At 56.6% G+C, this 23,772-nt stretch overlaps 1 protein-coding gene across 1 annotated transcript; it reads left to right on the forward strand.

The window, feature by feature from the left end:
• Nucleotides 1–36: 36 nt before the first annotated feature.
• Art8 (Arginine methyltransferase 8) lies at nt 37–22,762 on the forward strand. The gene is made up of 7 exons (XM_037225741.1): nt 37–89; nt 1,444–1,607; nt 7,929–8,043; nt 19,856–20,102; nt 20,895–21,066; nt 21,816–22,265; nt 22,655–22,762. The coding sequence occupies exons 2-7, from the start codon at nt 1,461–1,463 to the stop codon at nt 22,760–22,762; spliced, it is 1,239 nt and encodes a 412-aa protein (XP_037081636.1). The 5' UTR covers nt 37–89; nt 1,444–1,460.
• The last annotated feature ends 1,010 nt before the right edge of the window (nt 22,763–23,772 follow it).

Here is a 23,772-nt window from a genome sequence, read left to right on the forward strand (position 1 = left end):
AAACAGCGCATCCGTTCCAGTATGCAACGCGTACTGACGCGGCTGGTGTTTAAAATCATTCAAGTCTGGACAACACGCGATATCTTGGGGTAACAGGGTTGATGCTATTCCGAGTGTAAGCGCAGGGGTGCCACTCATAATGTCTGGATGGATGGTATTTTATCCACCACGCCCGTAACTGTTACACTGCCATATATCTATCTGGTTAGGTCTTTCACATTTTGTACCAGTGATAACAAATGCGTTGTGATAAACCTTTCCCAGTATGGGTTGTGCCTACCAGATATGGTGGAGGGTGCTAATCCCAATTTCTTTCAAATTAAAAACGCCTATGCTGCATGCAGGGGCACACCCTGCACGTCTGGCTATGTTCCCCCAACTTTTGATGTGATTTTGGCACTTTTCTTCTGCTTTTCTCCTGCAGTTCCTCATGAGGCTGAGGTTTTGATTGTCAGGTTTGTTCCATATATTGTAAAGTAGAAATAATGAACCATTGAAGGTATGTTTTTGACATTTAAATGACCAACTGATCCTGTTTAAATCCAACTTAGGTAGTTAATGCAAGAGACCAGTGGTTGTAGACTCTGGCATACACCAGCTGCATGACAGCTGCACCACCCCTACTGCTTTTGATGCAGATTTGTCATGTGCTGCCTTCTGCCTGCCACACACTTTTGTGTGTGGTATTTCTCATGAAGTACCAGAACTGCATAGGCAGTTTTGTTGCACATCAGCATTCAATACATAAAATACAAAGCTTTGAGTGGAGGTTGGGCTTATGCCACCATCTACCTATTCAAAAACCAAGCAGCCACAAAGATGCTTCCAGGAGATCATCGGAGTGCCTCAGAGCACCCCTTTAACTCCAGTGGTTTTCACACTTGTACAGCCCACTGAGAGAAGTTAATTGTGCATATATGGTTCTTTTGTTTAGATATACACAACATTCTGAAATAATAACTTGGTATATGAATTGAGCTCCCAACTTCTAATGACCTTTAGCCATCATTAGATGGTTAATTGTAACTCAATCATTGCAAAATGATTGCTTTTAATGTGTTATGCTTTACTTATCCTCTTGATAAGCTTGGAACAAAAATGTCAAGATCATCCAATCTTGAGGACAACTTCTCCTACAGCCCCCAAAATCTTACAAGTGGCCAACATTCTGGTATGGTGCCAGGTATGCAATTACTGGTATGGACTGGACCAAACAGGTGTTGCTAAAGGTTATAACTGATACATCAGGTGCAAGATCACTGAGCCAACAGAGTTGTTGCTTGTTGCTACCCATGGGAGACATGCACTGCAACATTGGGCATGACCCCTTTCTCAACCCCATTGGCAACATCCTGGTATTGCAACATCAGCTCAACTATACCCCTGCAGAGTAGTCGCCATGCACTAAAGCCCAAATCATTGCCATCATCTGTATCCCTGCAGTTGCCAAGTCAGCAAAGATGGATCATAAGAAAGCGACCACAGCGCCCCTGACGGCGGATAGCGGAACCCTAACACCAGCCGGCGCGGAGGCAGCGCCTCTGGCGGACAGCGGGGGAGACGTGCCAGACGGCGATGGGTACTTCAGCAGTTACGAGAACTTCGAGGTAAGCGGGCCGCGCGCCACATCACCGCAGAACTGCGTGACGGGCGCTGGCGCGCCGGCGAGGCGACGTTCCCGCCGGCCCGCTGGCAGCTAGGCGTTTCATGCCAACGAGCCGTGGCGGGCACTAAAGGCTCGAAACATTCAGACCCGTGCACACCGCCCGAGGCGCGTATCAGCACCAATAGCTGCCATTAGCATATATGGTCGGTTTCATTGGTGGCCGGCCCGATGTCATTGAGAGCAATCAATACATTGACCAAGCGAGCGTCGCCACCCGCCGGGAGGTCCGGCCGCCCGTGCGCTGCGTTCGCCGCCGCCTATGTTTGCGCGGCCCGCGCCGCCGTCTGTCAGCGTAAGCGGGGTCACAGGCTGGCCGGCGGACACCGGCCGGCGCACGGCCGGCGCACGGCCGACTGCGGGTCCGGGGTGATTACGTGCCGGGGGTATGAGGAGGGCGGGAGGAAAGGAGATCACACTGTTCGGTGATTCGGCGGTAGCGGCGCTGGATTCGTTGCCGTCGGCAGTTGGCTTTTCTCCGCTATTGGTGTAACGTCGTGACTGATTTATTAGTCTGTCGGACGGGCTAGATTTGCCATCGCAGACCTCTGGTTTTGCTGGGCAGCTTGGTGCCGCAGCTGTTCCTGACAGGGAAGCGCCGGATTCTCTGACAGCGTGCGTGAACGCTGGCGAAACCGCTTGAACGACGGGGAGGGGCTTCAAATACCGAAGCCGAGGTATTTGTTTTCAGTTGTCTGTTTAAAACAGTCGTCTTTTGAACAGAAATGTTCATCAACGTCCATTCCACGTTGGGAACTGGGGATAGAAGTACGTGACGATATTTAAGGGGCATGTACCGCGCCCAGTTGATTTCCTCCTACGCGCCCTTAATTATGCTGTGCAACAAGTGCCACGAGAACAGTTAACCACTTGTGCTTGAATCATACCTTTTAGACATTTAACCACTTGTACTTGAATCATAGCTTTTAGCGTCCTCAAACGTTAAGAGTTGGAAGTACCCATCCGTCGTCATATCCTACACCGACACCATAGCATCAGCCAGCTGGAGAGGCAATTCTGCGTCAGCAGGGACCGTTTCAAGTCCAATTTCCAAATTTTGCAACGTCAGCGGCGGCCATATTTCACACCGCTTTCGGATTGGCCACCGCTTACCCGCCGCCCGACGCCGGGCGGGGGGCGGCCGGCCGACGGCGCGATCCGGCCCGCGCGGCGGCGTGAGCCGGCGCCGGTGGTGCGCGCCGGACGAGCCCGGTCGGAGCGGGCCGGATCGGGCCGGGCCACTCACCGACAGCCGATCGCAGCCTCCAGCTGCCGCGCTCTTGCCGGCTGGCGGAAGTGACGTGGCGAGTGGCGATGTGGACTGAGTTTCGGGTGCCTGGTCGTGGGTGTCCGCGGACTGAACCCCGACCGTGCGCACCTTGGCGTCGGCGTTCAGTTATGGGGAGTTTCCCTAATGATGGGCGTGTTGCCATAAGTTGCAAAATGATGGCCATTACGCCCGAGATCCGCTTGATTGAAGAAATACAAACGTAGGATGTCTTTTATGTGTTCTTAATTTTTCACGCAAGCAGATATGGTAGGCATGAGGTGTTACAATCATAACGGCGATCTCATTGATATGGTCACTGATCTGCTGATCAGTAACTAACGTCGCCCATCTGTCCACAGCCCAGAGTACTGGAGTGGGAAAGATGGACGACGTCATCTTCGGTGGTTAAAGCCACATGACTGTTTCAGTCGGCTGGCCAGCCCCGCTCACGCCACACTGTAGCAGCTTACTAGCTGCCGGCCAGCCCCGCCCACGCCACACTAGAGCAGCTTATCAGCTGCCGGCCAGCCCCGCTCACGCCACACTAGCAGCTTACCAGCTGCCGGCCAGCCCCGTTCACATCACACTGGAGCAGCTTACCAGCTGCCGGCCAGCCCCGCTCACGCCACACGGTAGCAGCTTACCAGCTGCCGGCCAGCCCCGCTCACGCTACACAAGAGCAGCTTACCAGCTGCCGGCCAGCCCCGCTCACGCCACACGTAGCAGCTCAGCTTACCAGCTGCCGGCCAGCCCCGCTCACGCCACACGGTAGCAGCTTACCAGCTGCCGGCCAGCCCCGCTCACGCTACACAAGAGCAGCTTACCAGCTGCCGGCCAGCCCCGCTCACGCCACACGGTAGCAGCTTACCAGCTGCCGGCCAGCCCCGCTCACGCCACACGGTAGCAGCTTACCAGCTGCCGGCCAGCCCCGCTCACGCCACACGGTAGCAGCTTACCAGCTGCCAGCCAGCCCCGTTCACACCACACTGGATCAGCCTACCAGCTGCCGGCCAGCCCCGCTCACGCCACACGGTAGCAGCTTACCAACTGCCGGCCAGCCCCGCCCACGCCATACTGTAGCAGCTTACCAGCTGCCGGCAGCGCCGCGCGTAGTTCAGCCTTTCCGACCATAAACTGTCATGCGTGCGCTCCAAAGAGGCCTGGCTGAGCACGCTCGGTCGAGTGGTGCCGCACGCCGCTCCCCTCCCGTTCGGCCGAGCCGCGCCGGTCCCAGGGGCGCCGCTGGTCTGTCGGACGGGGCCGCCGGCTGAGTGAATCGCGCCGAGCGGTGCTGGCCGGCCGGACAGGCTCATCGGTCAATCAGCCGCCGAGGGCCGGTGTCCCGGGCCGAGATCGGGTCCGCCGGGGTCCTCCGATCTGCCACAGGTCAGACGGGGTCCACCGATCGACCACATGTACACCGGGGTCCACCGATCGGCCACGGGTCAGACGGGGTCCACCGATCTGTCACAGGTCTGACAGGATCCATCGATCGACCACATGTACACCGGGGTCTACCGATCGGTCACAGGTCAGACGGGCTCCACCGGTCGGCCACAGGTCCGCCGGGGTCCGCCGATCGACCACATACCGTGGTCCACCGATCTGCCACAGGTCCACCGGGATCCACCGATTGGTCACAGGTCTGACGCGGTCCACCGATCGGTCACAGATCCGACGGGGTCTACTGATCGGTCACAGGTCTGACGGGGTTTACCGGTCGAACACAGGTCCACCGGAGTGCCATCGACTGGCCAAGGGCTTAGTGTTGGTCCACCAACCCAACACAGCCATAAGGGCTCCATCGTCGCAGCACGAGTCCACCGTGGATCCGCTGGCCGGACTGTCGAGAGTGGACGTCGTTTACACGCTCCATTCTTGCGTCGTGGGTTTTGGGTCCGCTGGATCCGTAGTCCATGGATCCGCTGGCCGGGCTGTCGAGAGTGGACGTCGTTTACACGCTCCATTCTTGCGTCGTGGGTTTTGGGCGAATACCGGCACGTTGTAGCAGCTTTCTAAAGAGTGCGCGTGGTAACCACGGACGGCCTTTCAAGTTGAAAATTAGGCAGTTGCTACGTGAGATAGGGCGATATTACTGAGATGTCTGTCGTGATTTCTCGCCGCCACTGGAGACTTATGGCGGGCGGGTGGCTGGCATTGCAAGCCCTGCGGCCACTCACGCACCAGCCTCGCCTTCCCAGGGGGAGGGGGTTCGCCGAGTACGCTCGCAGTGTGGAGCCCTTCATGCGTTAGTAGTCGAGCCGCGCAAGTTGCGAGAACTGGCGGGTGCGGCGCCGAACTGCCGCCGACGCCGCCGCCGCCGCCCCCGGCCGCCGGCGGCAGACGTGAGTGGGGCGCGCCTGATGGAGTGCTCGACCAGATCCGCCGGGGGCGGGCTGCCCGCCGGAGGATGGGGGCTGACGTTTCCGACCCCTCCCCCCGCCGCCTCGACCCTGCCTCGCCCTCCGCAGGTCTGTTGGTCGGTGATCACCCAGCGCGCGCTCGGCGGCTTCTCCGAGCCGGTGCCGGCGGCTCGCGGCTGTTGCGGCTGTTGCGGCTGACCTCGCACAGACCTCGGGCCCCGGGTAGCCTGAGAATAGCAGGTGGCGTTGCACTGACAAGGCGCTCGGTGGCAGCGGACAGCGCCGCCTCCGGCGCCGGGAGCTGACCTTTCCGGGCGCCGCCCTCTGGCACTGACCGAGCCCGCCTGCGCGCTGGCAGCTCCGAGAAGCCGCGACTGCTGGCTCCTCTGCCGAACGGGGCGGTGAGATCTGGCGCCGCGGCCCAGTCCGGACCAGCCTCCACGCCAAGGCTCAGTCCGGGGCAGCGCCTAGCCACGCCAAGGCCTCCCACTCCATGGGCCATCAGGCACGAGCCACACCATGGCCCAGTCCGGGGCAGCTCCTACCCAGCCCAGTCCGGCAGCTCCACGCCTCCCAGTCCGACAGCTCCAACCCCAAGCCAGTGGGCCAGCTCCTCGGCCAAGGCCCATCGGGTAGCTCCCCTCAAGCCCGTCCAGCTCCACGCGCAAGGGCCAGTCCGGGCAGCTCCCACGCCAAGGCCTAGTCCGGGGCAGTTCCCACTCCGAGGCCCAGTCCGGGGCAGCTCCCACGCCAAGGCCTAGTCCGGGCAGCTCCCACGCCAAGGCCTAGTCCGGGGCAGCTTTGCGAATCCGCAATTTCCTTGCATTGACCTCGTCTTCGGCTTTGAGACATTTTCCACGACAGGATTTGTCTTTGGCGTCGTCTTTGTGCCATTTTAAACGGTTTGCCTCGGCTCTGGCGGCCACGCGGCGGCGGCCATTTAATTCGGTGACCCAATGACCGCCGCTGCGGTGGAACTGAACGATGGCTCAGCTAGACTCAGAACGTCAGATGATTATACAGCTGACATGTAGTTACATGCTCCTCAATTGGTTAAGGCTAGCGTGTTGATTTGAAAGGCCGCGGGCCTTCCAAATCGACATTGCTGCGAAGAACTTCGGCGTGATTTGCTTCTCATCAAAATCTATCTACTGCGGTCAGGTGCGGTCTACGATTTACGCCAAAAATCTACGAATTTTTAGTTGGAGAAACTGACTTCCGGTGGGTGATTGTGAGCAGAAAATGTGTCGCATTTTACTGACGCCATAAAGGGAACGTAAGGTGCATAAGGTCACGAGCTTAAAACGAGATAAACGTAAAACCGGAAACTTCATATGACGCACTCGTTCTGTGCAAGTTCAGTGGCGCATCACTTCCTGCCGTTCCGACTGTTTCGGATAAGCTATAGGCCACCGAGGAGATCATGCTGTGTAATATTTCAGAAATAATGAAGGCTCTCAGTGACCGGTATTCTGATGGACGTGAAAACTGGGTAGCTAAGATCATCGCGTCAAAGAACCCCGAGAGCGAATTCGCATCACAATACGGGCGATGAGGTTGTTGCCACCGGTCGAAATGCCACCTACTGCATCTTCAGATGTGTTTTTATACAAATATTGGCGCGGTATATAGGGGTGTGGGGTTGTATCACGATTGTTGAATTGTCAGGTCCTTTTGACACGTGGTCTTTAGATTTGCCCGTGCCAGGCTGCTCAGCCTCGCGTACGGCACCGGTTAAAATACGCCTTTCTGCGCATTTCCCCGCATTTTGTCATTCGCAGAGCCTTAGCACCAATGGCTGTCCTCCGCTTAAGGTCCTAGATAATCCGCACGGCGACGTTTGGATGAGGGCGTCACCCGCCACGGATAACCGTGCGCCTACATGCGGCGCCGCCTTTTTGCGCCGGCCGCAGACCTCCAGCCGCCAAGTGGGCCGTTTTTGATGTCGTGCTCGGAATGGTCTCGTAAACAGTCCGTGCCGTGGCGCGCCGTAATATATGCGGACCAAACATGTCGCCAGCCATAATTTCAGCGGCCCGTGCAGGGCTGGCGGGGCGCTGTCTGAGCTTGTTCAGGCGGATGGCGTCGTCGAAGCGGCGTGGCTTCGACCGAGGCGCTTTGTTTTTCGCCCGGTGCGGCTGGGGCTTTGAAAACCGCGCCGCCTTTGATCCGGAAAATAGCGTTTGTAAACCGAATTGTTGGCTGCGTCTCGCTGCGAGGGCTGGGCGGGGAGGTTATTTGGTATGAGGCTGTTCGGTCCCTGGTGATGATGAGCTGTCGGGATGGGGTATCACTAGCAAGACGTGTTGCGAACAGATGTGACCCGGCAGCCACGTGTCGGGGCAGGAGCTTCATAAATAGCTAGATAATCGTTAGTTTTTGTGGCAGGCTGTCCCCAGGTGGAGCCCGTCATTAAGCTCCACCAACAAGATATGAACAGCTGCAAGTGAGCAGGACGCTCCTCACGTGTCCCGTTCTGCCGTCGCCTTCAGACCGCTTCCCCGTATTGGACTCGCCTGGAGCACATTTTCCCCGATTGGCCACACCTGAAGCACGTTTCCGCTGATTGGCTGTGCATGGGCCTCGTTTCCGCGGGCGTTCTGTGGATAACATGCGGTGTCTCTGACCGCAGGTGCACCGCCTGATGGTGTGCGACAAGCCTCGTACCGAAGCCTACCGTAGCGCTATCCTAGGCAGTGCCGAGGTCTTCAAGGACAAGGTGGTGCTGGACATCGGCGCTGGGACAGGTCAGTCGGCCTGGCGCGACGGGCAGCCCCTCTCACAGCCCAGCATGTCCCTCTGCGACAGTTGGGATGGCTTCCTGCGCGGCACATCCAGAGTAGGTAGCCGTCGGCTTAAAATTGATATGCATGGCGTAGAAGAGCTTGCCGGGTTACGTGGACGGATTGAACCAAGAGAGTCGTTTGGAACTTTCTAGAACTGGAGATGATTTTAGAAGTTGTGTTGAAACATTTTTCAACAATTGTTCTGGACGGCGGTGGGTGACGTGTCACGCAAGTGATCGACAATATGTTTCGCAGATCCATGTTTCAGTACATCACCATTACGTAATGAGTGGGAAGTTACATAGGTACCGGCCGTACTGGCATTGAAACTAAATCGTTGCTGCAATAGCCGGTTATCGATGAAGTTGCATATCGTGTCCCCGACAAAGGAAAAACGCTCTCAAATTGTTCTCAATCATTCGGCCAAACTGCACGATTGTCTGCCAGGGCAAAGAGAAGCCAGTAGAACGTTCACGGCAACAAATGCACATCTTTCGTAACGCGATACGTTCCTTGATAACATTGTTGCGTGGTCCATGACACCCACCACCCGACACCACCCGACACCTTCACCCGACAAGGCTGAAGAACGTCCACAATAAGAAAGATACTCATCGCGCGTCTTAGTTGTATGCGTTGCATGGGGCTTGCAATGGGCGCAATACGGGGCGTGCTCAGTGCTTCCGGGCGCAGCCCGCCACAATGGTCGCACTTCCGAATCCGCGGTCTATGTTCTAGTGCCCAGACAACAGGAAGCACAGCAAGTTAAGTTCGACACATTTCATTTATGTACATCGAAGGTGCCGTGGTAGTTTTGCGAAAAAGCGAATCCGTTCAGAATAGGAAGCCTCTCTACGAGAATGCTGAAAACTCGGCGGACGCGGACCCCGTCGCAACCGCGGAGGTGGCCCGAATATAATATTGAGTGCCGCCACCCCAGCAGGGGCCCCACGCACCAAGATGGCCCCCAGCTGCTCCGAAGTCGACCTCGGCTGATAAATAACTCTGAAAGCCATTGGTCACGGCATAACCCCTTACGAACACCAGGCAGCCTGCACCGATCCCGAGCCGGCCTGTCCCAGTCCTCCACCAGACTATCCCGAGTCAGCCTGTCCCAGTCCTCCATCAGACTATCCCGAGCCAGCCTGTCCCAGTCCTCCATCAGACTATCCCGAGCCAGCCTGTCCCAGTCCTCCATCAGACTATCCCGAGCCAGCCTGTCCCAGTCCTCCATCAGACTATCCCGAGGCAGCCTGACCCAGTCCTCCATCAGACTATCCCGAGCCAGCCTGTCCCAGTCCTCCATCAGACTATCCCGAGGCAGCCTGACCCAGTCCTCCATCAGACTATCCCGAGCCAGCCTGTCCCAGTCCTCCATCAGACTATCCCGAGGCAGCCTGACCCAGTCCTCCATCAGACTGTCCGGAGCCAGCCTGACCCAGTCCTCCATCAGACTATCCCCAGACAGCCTATCGCTGTCCTGAAGCCAACCTGACCCCACAGGCCAGAGGTCCCGAACCGTGCGCCGACTCCGCCGCCGGCGCGCGTCGAGCACGCTCGCGGGTCTCGTGGCGCCCGGTAGCAGCAGCCCCCGCCGCCGGCTGATGGCGTACGCTAACCGCCGTCTCGGGACCGGGGAGCCGCCGCCCGGCCCGCGTGGCTGCGCTTCGTGCGGGACGGGCCGCGAACGCTCGGCCGTGCTTTGCCAGGCTTTGCGGACAGCGGCGTCGAAACTGGCCGCAGACAGTCCGGCCCGAGCAGGTTTAAGGCGGCAGATGCGGCACGTGTGTATCGAGGTTCATAGTTGGCGTGTAATGAGGAATTAAGTGACATCATCAAGCCCTTTGCCGCTTGCTGATGTGTATAGTCAGCAAGTGATCGGCGCTCCAACATGGATGCACTGCACCCTTGAGCTTTCTGAGCCGATGTCGGGTAGCCGCCTGATAGTATGAGGAAAATCCATATAAATCGGTTATTGCGGCGACCTGTCGCGAATAATCTTACAATATCGCTGTAATGAAATACTATGCGTTCCAAATATTTTGTGCGGATGCGGTTTGGAGCGGGGGGGGGGGGAGGGGGTACCAGACCTGGTGTTAGCGGTGGTGACTATTCTTTGCCCAACAGCAGAAGTCAAAAGCCATCATGCAGACGAAGTCCTCGGCCACCCTCATCACTTGTCAGCCCGCCAGCCCAGAGCCACCCTCATCACCCGTCAGCCCGCAGCCCAGAACTGACCCGACTGAACCACATCTTTAGTTGTCATGCCTTTGATGAGGAAAACATGGTGTTCCAGCATTGCAGTAGCTTGTGTATCCGGTGATGAAAGCATCCCAATCTGCCAAGGTCGTCTGCGAAAGTTTGAATAAAGTTAGCCTAGAGCAAAGCAGACAGCCTCCTCCGCTTCAACGGCCTCATACAAGTTAGCGGAACGCCGCGTGGCGGCTGGGATCATATCGGGGTGGTCACGTGCCAGCTGCTGGCCGTTTTAGTCTTCTGCTATTTGGGCTTGCATTTCTGCTCTGTTGTAAGCGCGCATGGGACTTGTCTAGCTGTAAATACCGCCAGCAGGCATAGCCAGGGAGTGGCCGGGAATCGTCCTCTCTCGGGCGTCCCCGGTGTAGACGTGTGCGTATCCTCTGTGAGTGGCTACCGGGCTTGGTAACGGATGTTGTGACCCGTTGGAGCACGATGTGGGTCACGTTTGCGGTGGAGTCGGGGAGAGTGCCGCTTCATCGGTCCGAACTTATCTGTGGTCGCGGGTATCGTGGGCATCTGTGGTCGTGGATTATACGTGACCTCTCCTGGCCGCAAGACAGTGTTCTTGAATGCGTCCTCAGGAGCTTTGGATGATCCTTTAAAAGAAGTGATCCGTGGAATGCGGTGATCCGAAATCCAGAGGGATGACCGTTGAATTGCTGAATGGGTTCTTTGAACCGTTGAAGCAAGATTAAGTTTAAAAATCTTTGAGCTTCTAAATGGGTCATTTTCATCGTCGCCGAGACCACCGTGCATAACCACAGCGATGCTGGTCTTACATCTTGTGACCTTACCCGAACTTTAGTCTCTTTTCTCAAGTAACTGGCCGTCACATAAAGCCGATGGATTGGATCTCGGGACGTTGTGGCAGTCTCAGAGTGCCTAGTGCCTCACTTGCTTCATTTAGGGAATACCACTGCCGTAGCTTGCACTCTCTTCTTGATAGAGGACAATATATGTAATGAATGGATGGGATGGGATGGGATGGGATGGGATGGGATGGAATGGAATGGGATGGGATGGGATGGGATGGGATGGGATGGGATGGGATGGGATGGGATGGGATGGGATGGGATGGGACCTATCCTGTTCTATCCTATCCTACGCTATCCTATGCTATCCTGACTTATCCTATCCTATCCTATCCTATCGCATCCTATCGTATCCTATCCTATCCTACCCTACCCTACCCTACCCTACCCTACCCTACCCTACCCTACCCTACCCTACCCTACCCTACCCTACCCTACCCTACCCTACCCTACCCTACCCTACCCTACCCTACCCTACCCTACCCTACCCTACCCTACCCTACCTTAGATGGTATAGATGATACCCTACCCTAGGAAGGGATAGGGAGAGGGAGATTCATTTCTTTCCGTGCAGGGCTCGGGTTTTTGTGACACTGGAAGCAATTTTAGGCCGATATCGGTTTTATCTGTGCTGTCGAAAATATGCGGAAGGGTTGTTTGCGGGCAATCATCAGGTCGTTTCGTGTACCACGGTCCCTTAGCCGCTCACAATGGGCTTCTAGGCTGTGCCATTCAACGGAGGATGCAGTGCTCGACGCGGTGGAGCGGATGCCGCGTCGGATCGACGAAGGGCATGTCATCGCTGCCGTCTCAGCGGACCATAGAAGAGCTTTTGAAAATGTTGACCTGGGCGTCTCTAGACTGCGGCGGGTGGCGAGAGGTGGTTGACCACCCCTTCCATCATTTCACATTGTCCCTGAACGGTCCCTGGTGTGCCCAGCTACCTTCTCTGCATCTTCATAAACGACCTACCGTCCTGAATTCTTAAATTGAAACCAACCACTTCGGCGCATTGCCCATGCTATTTTGACCAGTATCCATCTAAAACTTGGCTTGTGTTCCCGATACATCATAAATGTAAGCTCTTCCAAGTGCATCCGCCTTGTCGATCCATAATCCCATGCTTTAGGAGGCCGAACACCGACCAATATTCTAACTGTACCATTTGGCCATATCTGCGCGGACACCAAATGCACCTCGGCGTGCTAAGCTCATGAAAGGGTAATATCCAACGCATCGATGTGTCCTATCTGAAGGCACTTTAAAAAACAACGTCTGTATTTGCTTATGCTCAAGTATCATCCATATGGTGATCGATCACGTCTACCATCGACTCGCTCGTCGCGCACCATAAGAGGCGTCTCGCTGACGGCAATCAGGCGTTCAGATGTGGGATTATTCTGCTTGGATGACCGCCATTGAAAAACGCACTCAAAGCTGGAAGAAAAAAACAAAGTACGCTACGCTCAAATGGGAGGTGTAATTTCGCAACATGAGTGTGTATGTGTGCGGGGGGGGGGGGTAGAAGATCAGGGCTAAATGGCTGAACTACCCCTGAAATACAGCCAGAAATGGATTTTTCATGGTATTTGACCCACTTCGCTATCTAAGAGATAAGATGAATCGGAATAACTCGGCTGAACTGAATTGAGAGCTACGCCGATGGCTTAAGCAATAATGTTGTGATGGGCGTCATGACGTATTTTCGACAAATCGCTCCATATATATATATATATATATATATATATATATATATATATATATAAATACATCGCTTTTTAACGATTCGATAGGCTACAGCTGCCAAGTAACAGTGGCGATACGATGGAGATGAAAACGCACCGAGAAAGGCTTCAAAGGCGTGCAAAGTAAAAACTATACTCTTCGTGAAATCGTTCAAGCTAAAGCATGAGCACAGCACGGCTCATTTACAGCGGCGCGAGAGATGGACAGCGACCGGACCGCCACTGGGGCGGGGGGTCGCAGCGGCGCGAGAGATGGACAGCGACCGGACCGCCACTGGGGCGGGGGTCGCAGCGGCGCGAGAGATGGACAGCGACCGGACCGCCACTGGGTCGCGTACTCTGAGGACGCTGATACGGTCGCGACGCGCAGCGGGGTCACTCATGCCGCGCCAGCTCGGCCACTCCAGGACCAGTGAAATGTGACCTCGCCTCCGCTCCCCCCAGGCGATCCTCGTCGCGACATTCACGACCGTATTGCACCCGGCTGAGATACCAGGCGGTGGTCCGCCTCGGAGCGTGAGGCGGCGCACGGTGGGCGGGACGACACAGGCCTGGTGAGGAGTGTGCGGGCCTGGGGTGGGAGATGCTGACGGATCTTATGTTGAAAAAGCGGAATGGAGTGGAACTTTTTGACTGATTTGGATATGTTCCCGTTCCAAGACACGGGACGGGTCTTTTGTATCTCCCAACGTCTGCATGGACGGCGGGGGGAGTTAATACGTGGTTGGAGTCGTTAATATAGAAGGATAGTTTTGGGGGCTTGCGGTGTGTCGACTGAGAGAAGGGCAGTGTTGATGTGGTTCATCTCGACGGAATCGGCGGGAAGCAGGACTGTGCGGCAAGGATAGCTTGCCCCTGTTGGGGTTTCATGGTAGACAGGTGCTCAGGGTGAGCAGAGTGGGCACAGTTTCTTGTATTGGAGACCAGTTTGGAAAAAAGGCAGCATTGACCACCGCCCGGTCGGTAACTGTGCTCTTATCCAACGAACACCGTTACGAGCGCTTACTCACATGAACACGGTGTGTTTATCCACACCGAACAACTTGTTTCACGTCCCTATCGGCTCTGACTAGGAAGATCTGATAGAAATCCTTACAAACATCGAAAGCGGGCGTATTTATGGTTTGCGCATGTTTGCACGTGCTGGTTTGCACACACGGGCCCACTTTTGGCAGTACGGTCATCTGTTCCGTTCTTCGTCAGCGTTAGATGATCTTCAATGCCTGAACCTGTTTCCCGCTCGCGTCCTGCATCGCTTCGCACCTAAGAAAATACGTTTACCTTGCTAGGCGGCTGAAATAAAGGCGACAAGCTATTACCCGCTTGTGTCGCTGACCGACGGTGCCCGAGGGTTAGACATGCTTGAAATGAGTTGTTGCATTGCATGGACAATCTGCGGTTGTGAACTTTGCAGGCATGTGTGGCATTATTGTACGATTTCTAAGTTGACCCGCTCTTAGTGGCCGATACACCAGACCCAAGTCGGAGGCCGTCGAGGTGATGTGCTCAAGGACAGGGACACTTGAGGTTTGAGGGGGCCGAAGTCAGTCTGCAAGTTGACGTTCTGTGGAGCAGCGCGGGTTATATCACGCACGACTCTCATAAGCAGTAGAGCCTTGGCCGCTTGTCCTTATCTCCTTCCACTCATGAGGATGTTTTTAAAGACTTGCATTGCACAGCTTGCAAACTCCTAAGAGCCTTACGTTGCTGGTCTAAACAGTAAATTTTAAGTAATGGAGTGGTGTTAATCACAGACTGCGACAAACCTTAACTTTGTATACAGATGTTGTGCTATATTCTCCGACGGCTTAGTGGGTAGGGCCCAAATCCACAACGGGCAAAGGGTGGTAATAAATCGTTCGAAGCATTCCGCTGAAATTGCATCCGCGTTCCCAATCAAAGCCAGCAATACAATAATTCTGCACTCACAATTGTTATGTTCCACTGAACAATTTTGGAGCACCCAAGTCAACATGGAGCGGGGGGGGGGGCAGCCCAATATGGGGTTGAAGGGGGAGGGGGGGTTGCAGGGGGCCAGCAAAATAATTCAAAGCGACACCCTTGCTGTTAGCCATTTGTATGCAGGCTGTTTGATGGGGCACATTTTTTAGCTGCATTGCAATATCACCACGATTTTATCCTTCCATTATTTTAGCATTCTAAACGGGAGCTCAGATGTCGACGACCCGGCGTCGCAGCAATACGAGAAGAGAACACCGACGATGGTACAGACACGGGTGGGAGGCGTTGGGTGCACGTGGCATCAAGTGGGTGCACGTGGTGCAAGCCAGGAATCCACCCGTTTTGGGTACTTTTAAGAACTGATGTCAGATGCCAGCTACCAGAGCATATGCAAACGTGGAGCCAACTGCGCGGTGTGAGCGAATGTACCGGCTACGACTCACTGGTAGTTCTCAAAACAGTCCGACTCAAAGGCGCACCAGGAATCGATCAAGAAGCGGCCAGTGTTGCCCTTCTCCAAACCGATCTTGGATAACAGCTGCTGTCGCCGGAAGCGAAGTAGTGCTGCGAAAACTACACCGGCGTGGGCTCGGTTTAATGCGACCAATGCCCGCTAAAAATACCGGCTGCGTCACAGTTGCTAAAACCGCACGTTACTGCGAAGGCATCGACTGCGGCGACTGAAATAGCCAAGCCTTACCATCAGCCGTGATGCTGGCTTTATAGCCAATTATCATGAAGCATTACTCGTGGATGAGCGCGCGTATGTCAAAGCTGTGTACATCCGCCTGTCAAATTATCGGGGTTAGGCCTCCGACGCATTGATGAAATCTGTTGGTGTGGGTGACTGAAGGCGTCTGGCTTTATTTACTTAATTTTTAACCATTCACATGCAAGAAGTTTACAAATGTCACATTTGCTGTCGCCACGCTCGTCCCCCGCTTTGTATGACGTTGTATTGGTCTAGTTAGTTTTATGACGCACCCCCTGGTGATGTCGCGCATTCATGGCGGTGTCGCCTGGTGATGTCGCATTCTTAGCGGTGTCGCTTGGTTATGTCGCATTCATGGCGGTGTCGCTTGGAGATGTCGCATTCATGACGGTGTGGCCTGGCGACGTTGTATTCTCGGCGGCGTCGCCTGGTGATGTTGCATTCATGGCGGTGTCGCCTGGTGATCTCGCATTCATAGCGGTGTCGCCTGGTGATGTCGCATTCATGGCGGTGTCGCCTGGCGATGTCGCATTCATAGCGGTGTCGCCTGGCGATGTCGCATTCATAGCGGTGTCGCCTGGTGATGTCGCATTCATAGCGGTGTCACCTGGCGATGTCGCATTCATGGCGGTGTCGCCTGGTGATCTCGCATTCATAACGGTGTCGCTTGGTGATCTCGCATTCATGGCGGCATCGCCTGGTGATGTCGCATTCATCGCGGTGCCGCCTGGTGATCGCCATCGAGGATGGATACTGACGTGTGACCGAGGCTACGGCATCATACCTGTCAGAAACATGACTAGGTTCGTTCGAGTTCGTTTGTCGGTGAACGTGCCGCAACAGGCTGGCGAGGGTCTCAATCTCCCGCAAGCGTCTTTCTGCCATGTCAGTTCTTGGATGCCAAAATATATCTAACTAATAGCTTGTTTGGCTATGTTGCAGCCAATAAATGCAACCTACCGCTGTGCGCCCGTTTGGCGTTGTATGCCACGAAAATTATGCATGCTGGCGTAAACAGCTGAAGTCAGATTTCTCTGATGAGCTTTCAGTTGTGTTCACCGAGTGATATTCGTACCCTCAGGGTATTCGTCTTTCTTTGGCCGAACATGCAAAACATTCGTTCTGAATTTGTAGTACCAGGGAGTCGCCTTTCAGTGGAGTGTGACAGGGTGGATTACAGCTGCATATGTGTTATCTGCTACAGCTGGACGTCAGTTACAGTAGTTTACCCGTCAATATTCGTGGCCATAGGTTGATAGGCTTTGTAATGTTGGCGTACTGTTTTATAAGGCGTCTGCTATAGGAAGGTTACGACGCTAAGGGTCTTATCGAATGTCCCACGTTGCTTAGTGCCTGCATGCAGCAACGAATAGCATGACACTTGCGATTCTGAAGGCTATGCGGAGTGATGAACGAATTAATGCGTGGTGGTTTAATGAAAAAGAAACCGGTGACTGCAATGCTCGGAGCCCAGCTCGTCAGCACATTTGAGCCAGCCTACCACCAAATGATATGTTTACGCAGTCTCGTAAACACACTGTGCACAGCACATGGTGGTGATGACCTGCTTTTGATATGGAGAGCATGGGGTATGATTACTTACAGGAATGCATATTTTCATCGCTAGCTGGTACCCAAAATGTGTATATCGGCGTTAGAAAGACTCTCAACATGATGAGTATGTTTCAGCCCCGGGCACCACCTCGGTCAGATGTAACAATCATATGTCACGCCGCTGTCTTCAGCAGTTATTTTGGCAATGGCTGCCGCCGGATTGGGATAAAATATTCAACTGCGCTCTTGATTTTGTCTGATTTCCTGGCAATTGTACAATGTGTATAACGCACAGTGCCGCCCTGGGAGTCCATCAATTGTTCAAGTCAATTAATTCGATTCTGAACTGAAATCTCGCCGGGTGGCAGTGCTGGGATCGGGTCGCCAAGCTCTGAAATCCCATTTTCAATTCGGCTGAGGCGGAGCGTGCCCGCTATTTAGCGTTGCTGATGTTTTAAACATTCTTCGGCTCAAATATTCCTGGCGCTGGTCGATTGGGCGCGCACGGGTTGTCTGCGGGCTACGTCCGGTTCGCGGGGCTCATCTGATCTTGCTCACGGCCGCCCGAAATTGAATCGCGCCCCGCTGTCAGCGCATTAGCGGACGCTGCGCCCCGTCCGGTTGTCTCACTATGCATTCTGGGACGGCGTTGTCTCGGCGGGCGAGCGTGCTGGCCACTGTAGGACTGGGGCAAACGCACCGGCGCTGGCTAAACTTACGTACACATCACTGATGCCATTCAGAGGGCCTAGCCTGGCAGCTCTGTGGGTTTCGACCACCTTTTAGTTGTTTTCGGGGAGAGTGACTAACGTCACTACCGGGTGGTCCCGCCGCTCATCAGCTGACTGCGCCGGTTCGAGTGCAGTCACCCGATGGGCGCGAATCTGATGTGTCTAATTTTTTATCTGCCGATGACGTAACTCGTTGGCGAATTGTCCTAGACCGCGTGTCCGTTGAAATGCAAAGAACTTTGAACGAAATGGACATGATTACACATCAATAAGAAAATGTGCGGAATGCTGGATTCCTTTGCGATTGTTCTTGACATTATCTTGCACGCTTGCGTGCACTCTCCTCCAGGGGTGTTGGGGGGGGGGGGTGGCCTGGGGGGGGGGGAGGAGGAGCTGACGCCTGTGTTTCAGAAGGGCCTTGTTTCCTCGAAGCGGCCATTTAAAAGGATCAGTCCAAAACTGATATTGTTGGGAGAGGTGTCCCCATATCAAACCTGCTGCGCAGCCCACTAGCATTAGCACGGAATATGGCAAGAACAGATGTAAGATAAACGTGTTAATAGGGTCACAGCTAGTTTGAAGGAAGTCGTACATTAGAGGTAAGGGCGCCTGTTAAAGTCGTACCAGAAAAGCGTGGCGTGGCTTATGCCTTGATGAGAACACCTTGCGTCGTTAGTGGAGTAATTTCAGTGAACAGTTAACAGATTTCCTCCGTTGCGCGCTTTCTGCTGTTAATGCCTCCAATTATTTGTGAAGTTGACGTCAGAAGGAACGACCTGAGGATCTGAATGGCCTACCAAGAGCCAATGATGGACGCGCTGCTTCCCGTCGGCAAGCTGTGGGCACAAGTTATTTAGCATGCACATGAAACAAGCCCCACAGCTAAAAACAGCTTACATAGGTACCAGATGTCACTTTGTGACACAACCACGACGTGCCCGGCCTCGGACGGCTCCACATTTTCATTTACCTTTCATAAGGTCGTGACACATACTAGGACTTTGACCGTGAGACAGCTGCGGTCCTAATGAGGCACACGTGAGCACGAAGCAGCCCCCGGGAAAAGCTAGTGCATGGGGTGTTGGTCTTGTCATTTTGATCTGTCCAACACGATGTGAACTTTTTGTGTGCATAGTTTTTCAGGCATGTGTTGAAGGGTGTTACGACTTTTGCATGTCGGGTAGAATTCGATGTGCTGTTTTTGACTCGCTCTTCTCTGAGCCGGATCTCCTCCAATCCGCCCTCCTCTGACTCGCTGTCCTCTGACCGGCTCTCTTTTGACACGCTTTCCTCTGACTGGCTCTCCTGACCCGCTCTCCTCTGACCCGCTCTCCACTGACCCGCTCTCCTCTGACCGGATCTCCTCTGACCCGCTCTCCTCTGACCGGCTCTCCCATAACCGGCTCTCCTCTGAGCGGCTCTCCTCTGACCGGCCTCTCCTCTGACCGGCTCTTCTCTAACCGGCTCCCCTCTAACCGGTTCTCCTCTGACCGGCTCTCCTCTAACCCGCTCTCTACTGACCAGCTCTCCTCTGACCGGCTCTCCTATAACCGGTTCTCGTCTGACCGGCTCTCTTCTGACCGGCTCTCCTCTAACCCGCTCTCCACTGACCGGCTCTCCTCTGACCCGCTCTCCTCTAACTGGCTCTCCTCCGACCCGCGCTCCACTGACCCGCTCTCCTCTGATCCGCTCTCCTCTGAGCGTCTCTCCTCTGACCGGCTCTCATGTGACCCGTTCTCCACTGACCCGCTCCTCTCTGACCCGCTCTTCTCTGAGCCGTTCTCCTCTGACTTACTCTCCTCTGACCGGCTCTCCTCTGACTAGCTCTCCACTGACCGGCTCTCCACTGACCGGCTCTCCTCTAACCCGCTCTCCACTGACCGGGTCTCATCTTATCCGCTCTCCTCTGAGCCGCTCTCCTCTGCCCCACTCTCCTCCAACCCGCTCTCCTCCGACCCACTCTCCTCTGACCGGCTCCCTCCTCCGTCTGCCCGGCAGGCGTGCTGTCTCTGTTCGCCGCGCAGGCCGGGGCCCGGCGCGTGTACGCGGTCGAGGCGTCCGCCTTCCACGTGCTGGCCCGCCGCACGGCCGAGCAGAACGGCCTGGCCGACCGGATCCGGGTGGTGCATGGCCGCGTGGAGGACGTCCAGCTGCCGGAGAAGGTCGACGTCATCGTCTCGGAGTGGATGGGCTTCTACCTGCTGCACGAGTCGATGCTTGACTCGGTCATTGTCGGCAGGGACAGGTGAATGCGCCGGGGAAGGGAGGGGTGGGGGGGGGGGGGGGGGGCAGGGGCTCACGGAGCGGTCGCCGTGATTGCTGACCCGCCTAGGCCATGCCTGCCTGAGCCATGTCTGCCCGGGCCACGCGCGCCCTGTGATCCACCATGGCAAAGCGTATGCCAAGTCAGATGTTATGAATTATGGGCAGTTCATGGTCAGCAGCATTTTGTTCCGATAGATCCCTTGAAGGAAAGCAGCGGTGTTGTTCTTCACTGCGACGGGGTTGCTCGCCTTGCTCAGCAGTGTTGTGATCTATGCGCCGGTCAGGATGTAAGCCAATGTTGAGCCCGGTGGTCGCACAGCCCACCTGTGTGGCGTGCTCGGCAGGTATCACTGTCGAGATACAGCTTATTATACCCGTTGTAAATGGTGTACTCGGCTGAAGACCCGGTGACCATTGTGTGCGGTGTTCTCCGCCGCACGCCCTGTGGCCCGCGTGTGCGGTGTCCTCTGCCACACGCTCAGTGCCCTGCGTGTGCGGTGTTCTCTGCCGCACACTCAGTGACCCGCGTGTGTGCGGTGTTCTCTGCCACACGCTCAGTGCCCTGCGTGTGCTGGTGTCCTCTGCCGCACGCCCTGTGACCCGCGTGTGCGGCGTTCTCTGCCGCACGCTCAGTGACCTTCGTGTGTGATGTTCTCTGCCACACGCTCAGTGACCCGCGTGTGCGGTGTTCTCTGCCACACGCTCAGTGACCTGCATGTGCGGTGCTCTCCGCCAAACGCCATGTGACATGCGTGTGCGGTGTTCTCTGCAGGTTCCTGAAGCCGGATGGCCTCATGTTCCCGGACGTGGCACGGCTGTACGCCTGCCCGTCCACGCTCGACTCGTTCTACTGTGAACAGCTCGCCTGCTGGCGCCGCCCGTACGAGCTGGACATGAGCCCCGTGGCCGAGGCGGCCAGGCTCAGCATGCAGAGCGCCCCTCAGGTCGGTCGGGTCTGGCCCTCGGGCGTGACCCAGGTGTGCCCCCGGCCGGTCCTCTCTGGTCCTTAGGTCTACCCCCATTCTGGTCGTCGGATTGGACCCCTCTGGTCCTCATGCGCACCTTGCTTCTGGTACGCAGGTTTAACCCTTCTGGTCCCTAGGTTTGACCCTTGTGGTTCGATCTGCCCTATCCCCTTCTGGTCCTCAGGTCTGAGACCCTTGCGGTCCTTAGGTCTGCGCCTTTAGGTCCCAAGTCTGTTCCCTCTCGGGGCCAGATCGACTCCCCGTGGACTCGTCCCTTTGGGCCCACCGCGGCGCCACTTGCAGCGGTCCGGGGCCTGCACGGCCTCGCGGGGTGTGTCCGGACTGGAGGGACACGCAGCACGTGACGTACGCGAGGCGATCATCAATATTGATGCGACGTCGTGCACTCGGTGGATTGAAACCGAAGGGACACTTTGTGTCACAGCTAATCGAGAAGGGGTCTACCACTGCAGGGATCTCAGGCCATTTAAGACAAATGGAGGGAGCGCTCTCTTTTTTGAGATTACAGTGCACGCCCGTTATGCCCGCAGCTATCGGAACAAGATTAACCTATCATGACTTGCAGACACCAGGTGCACATAGCAGCGCCGAGGCCTGCGTCAAGGGTGTGGCGTGACGTCCGCACCAGTGACAGCCACCTGCCTCGACGCCGCGTCGTAACAGCTTCGCAGCTGTGCGCGCCCCCGCTGACGGCGCTCGCTCCGCAGGTGCTGCAGACCCACCCGGAGGAGCTGCTGGCCGAGCCGGAGCTGGTCCACGAGTTGTACCTGCAGTACGTCAGCGCCGAGGAGCTGGAGACGCTGAGCTGCCGGCGCTTCGTGACGGTGACGCGGTCCGGCCCGTACCGCGGCCTCTGCCTCTGGTTCAGCTGCCAGTTCCCGGGCGGCGGTGGCGCGCTGGATACGGGGCCACGTGCGCCCGTCACCCACTGGAAGCAGACGGCCGTTGTCCTGCCGACCGACTACCCGCTGCAGGCGGACGAGGTGGTCGGCTTCGAGCTGACCCTGTGCCGCGCGCCGGACCAGCCGCGCCGCTACAGCCTCGCGCTCGCCATGCTTGACGACGACGAGCCTCACCCGGTGCCGTGCTCGTGCGCGGTCGGCCGGTGCCGCCTCATCAAAGCGCTGATGGACCAGGAGGACGCCGAGCTGGAGCGCGCCGGCGACTGACGTGGCCCCGGCGGCGGCGGCGGCGCGCGCGGACCGGAGCGCCGGGCTCCGGTGCGCGTGGCGGCAGATGTGGCGGCGGTGCAGGCGGCCGTGCTTCGCGCCGCCGGCGGCTGATCTCGCCGAAGCGGTGCACTCAAGCCGCGTTCGGCCGTTGACAGCGAGCAGTCGTCGTCGGTCATCTCAGTCGCCGCAGTCGACGATAACGAGCGGAAGACCGACCGACGTCGAAATCGTCGGATTGCGCTCATCAGATCACCGCGTGTGGCGTGCGTGCGGAGATGAAGCTGCAATAAAGGCTGCCATTGTGTATGAAGGCCTGTGACCTCGATGGTCACCGGCGTCGGAACGTTCCACGTCGGCCGCCTGTTTCCGTCCAGCACCTAGGCCGCACGCTGCGGTACCGGCGCGTCCACATCGCCGGAGACGGGGGTGGCATCTTCCAGAAAGGCCGGGCCGTCGTCTCGCGCGCGCCGCTCCCTGAATAATTGATGGTGTCCGCTGGGACCGTGGGACTAATCGAATCGCTCCAACAGAACTGTAATTGGCGCCGATTTAAGTTGTCTCCCTGGGAGTGGTCGGGGGCGACCGAGCGCGCTCCTCATCACAGGAACAGCTGGTGAGGTCTCGCCCGGGACTGATCACTGCCGGGACACTTCTGACCGCGACAGGCGCGCAGGTGTGCTGACAGCGCTGCGCTGGGGTGTTCTGTTGTGGCCTGCGGTCACCGGGTTAGGCTCGCTGACGCGTTCTGCTGTGGCCTGTGGTCACCGGGCTGGACCGGCTGGAGTGTTCTACTGTGGCCTGTGGCCACCGGGTTGGGCTCGCTAGGGTGTTCTGCGGCCTGTGGTCACCGGGTTGGGTCCACTTGGGTGTTATGGGCATGTGGTCACCGTGCTAAGCTCGCTGGGGTGTTCTGCTGTGGCCTGTGGCCACCGGGTTGGACCCGTTGGGGTGTTCTGTGAAATGTGGCCACCGGGTTGGGCTCGCTTGGGTGTTCTGCTGTGACCAGTTCAGTCCTACCGGGACTCGGCGCGTCGAGACAGGCTGTTGTAAGCGCTGTTGCGAGACTCCAGTGTGCTGTGCTGTACCGCTGTTCCTGATGGTCCGGGACGCTGGTGTGCGGAGTGTGCTGCTGTGATTGGCTGTTGGGGCCTCCGTCACGCTGTACTATCACGCTGTGACCGACGGTCCCGGGCTGCGGCATGTTTTGGTGCTCTGTTGTCACCCGCGGCTCTGACCTCCGGTGATCTGCGGTATGCTGCTGCAGCTGGCTGTCCTCTCAACCCCTCGTAGGCGGCAGGTTTCTGCTGGTACCGCTGCTGGTCCGGCAGTTTTGCCTGCTGTAATATGTGGCTCTGGCGGCGGGCGCTTCGAGACTAGGTGTTTTAAAACCGTTGCTTAGCCTGTGATCTCGAGCTTCAGTGATTTTCATGCTGGCGGCGGAATAACAACGGTCGGTCAGACGCCAACGTTCCAGCTTTGAACTTCCCATCTC

Source organism: Pollicipes pollicipes, unplaced genomic scaffold, assembly GCF_011947565.3.
Source record: "Pollicipes pollicipes isolate AB1234 unplaced genomic scaffold, Ppol_2.1 Scaffold_5724;HRSCAF=6776_pilon_pilon_pilon, whole genome shotgun sequence".
In the NCBI taxonomy this organism is placed as follows: Eukaryota; Metazoa; Arthropoda; class Thecostraca; order Pollicipedomorpha; family Pollicipedidae; genus Pollicipes; species Pollicipes pollicipes.

Coding starts and splice junctions, on each gene's coding strand:
- Art8 (XM_037225741.1), top strand. CDS start 1,461: ATGGATCATAAGAAAGCGACCACAGCGCCCCTGACGGCGGATAGCGGA. Junction 1,608..7,928: donor GCAGTTACGAGAACTTCGAG/GTAAGCGGGCCG, acceptor CTCTGACCGCAG/GTGCACCGCCTGATGGTGTG. Junction 20,103..20,894: donor GTCATTGTCGGCAGGGACAG/GTGAATGCGCCG, acceptor TGTTCTCTGCAG/GTTCCTGAAGCCGGATGGCC.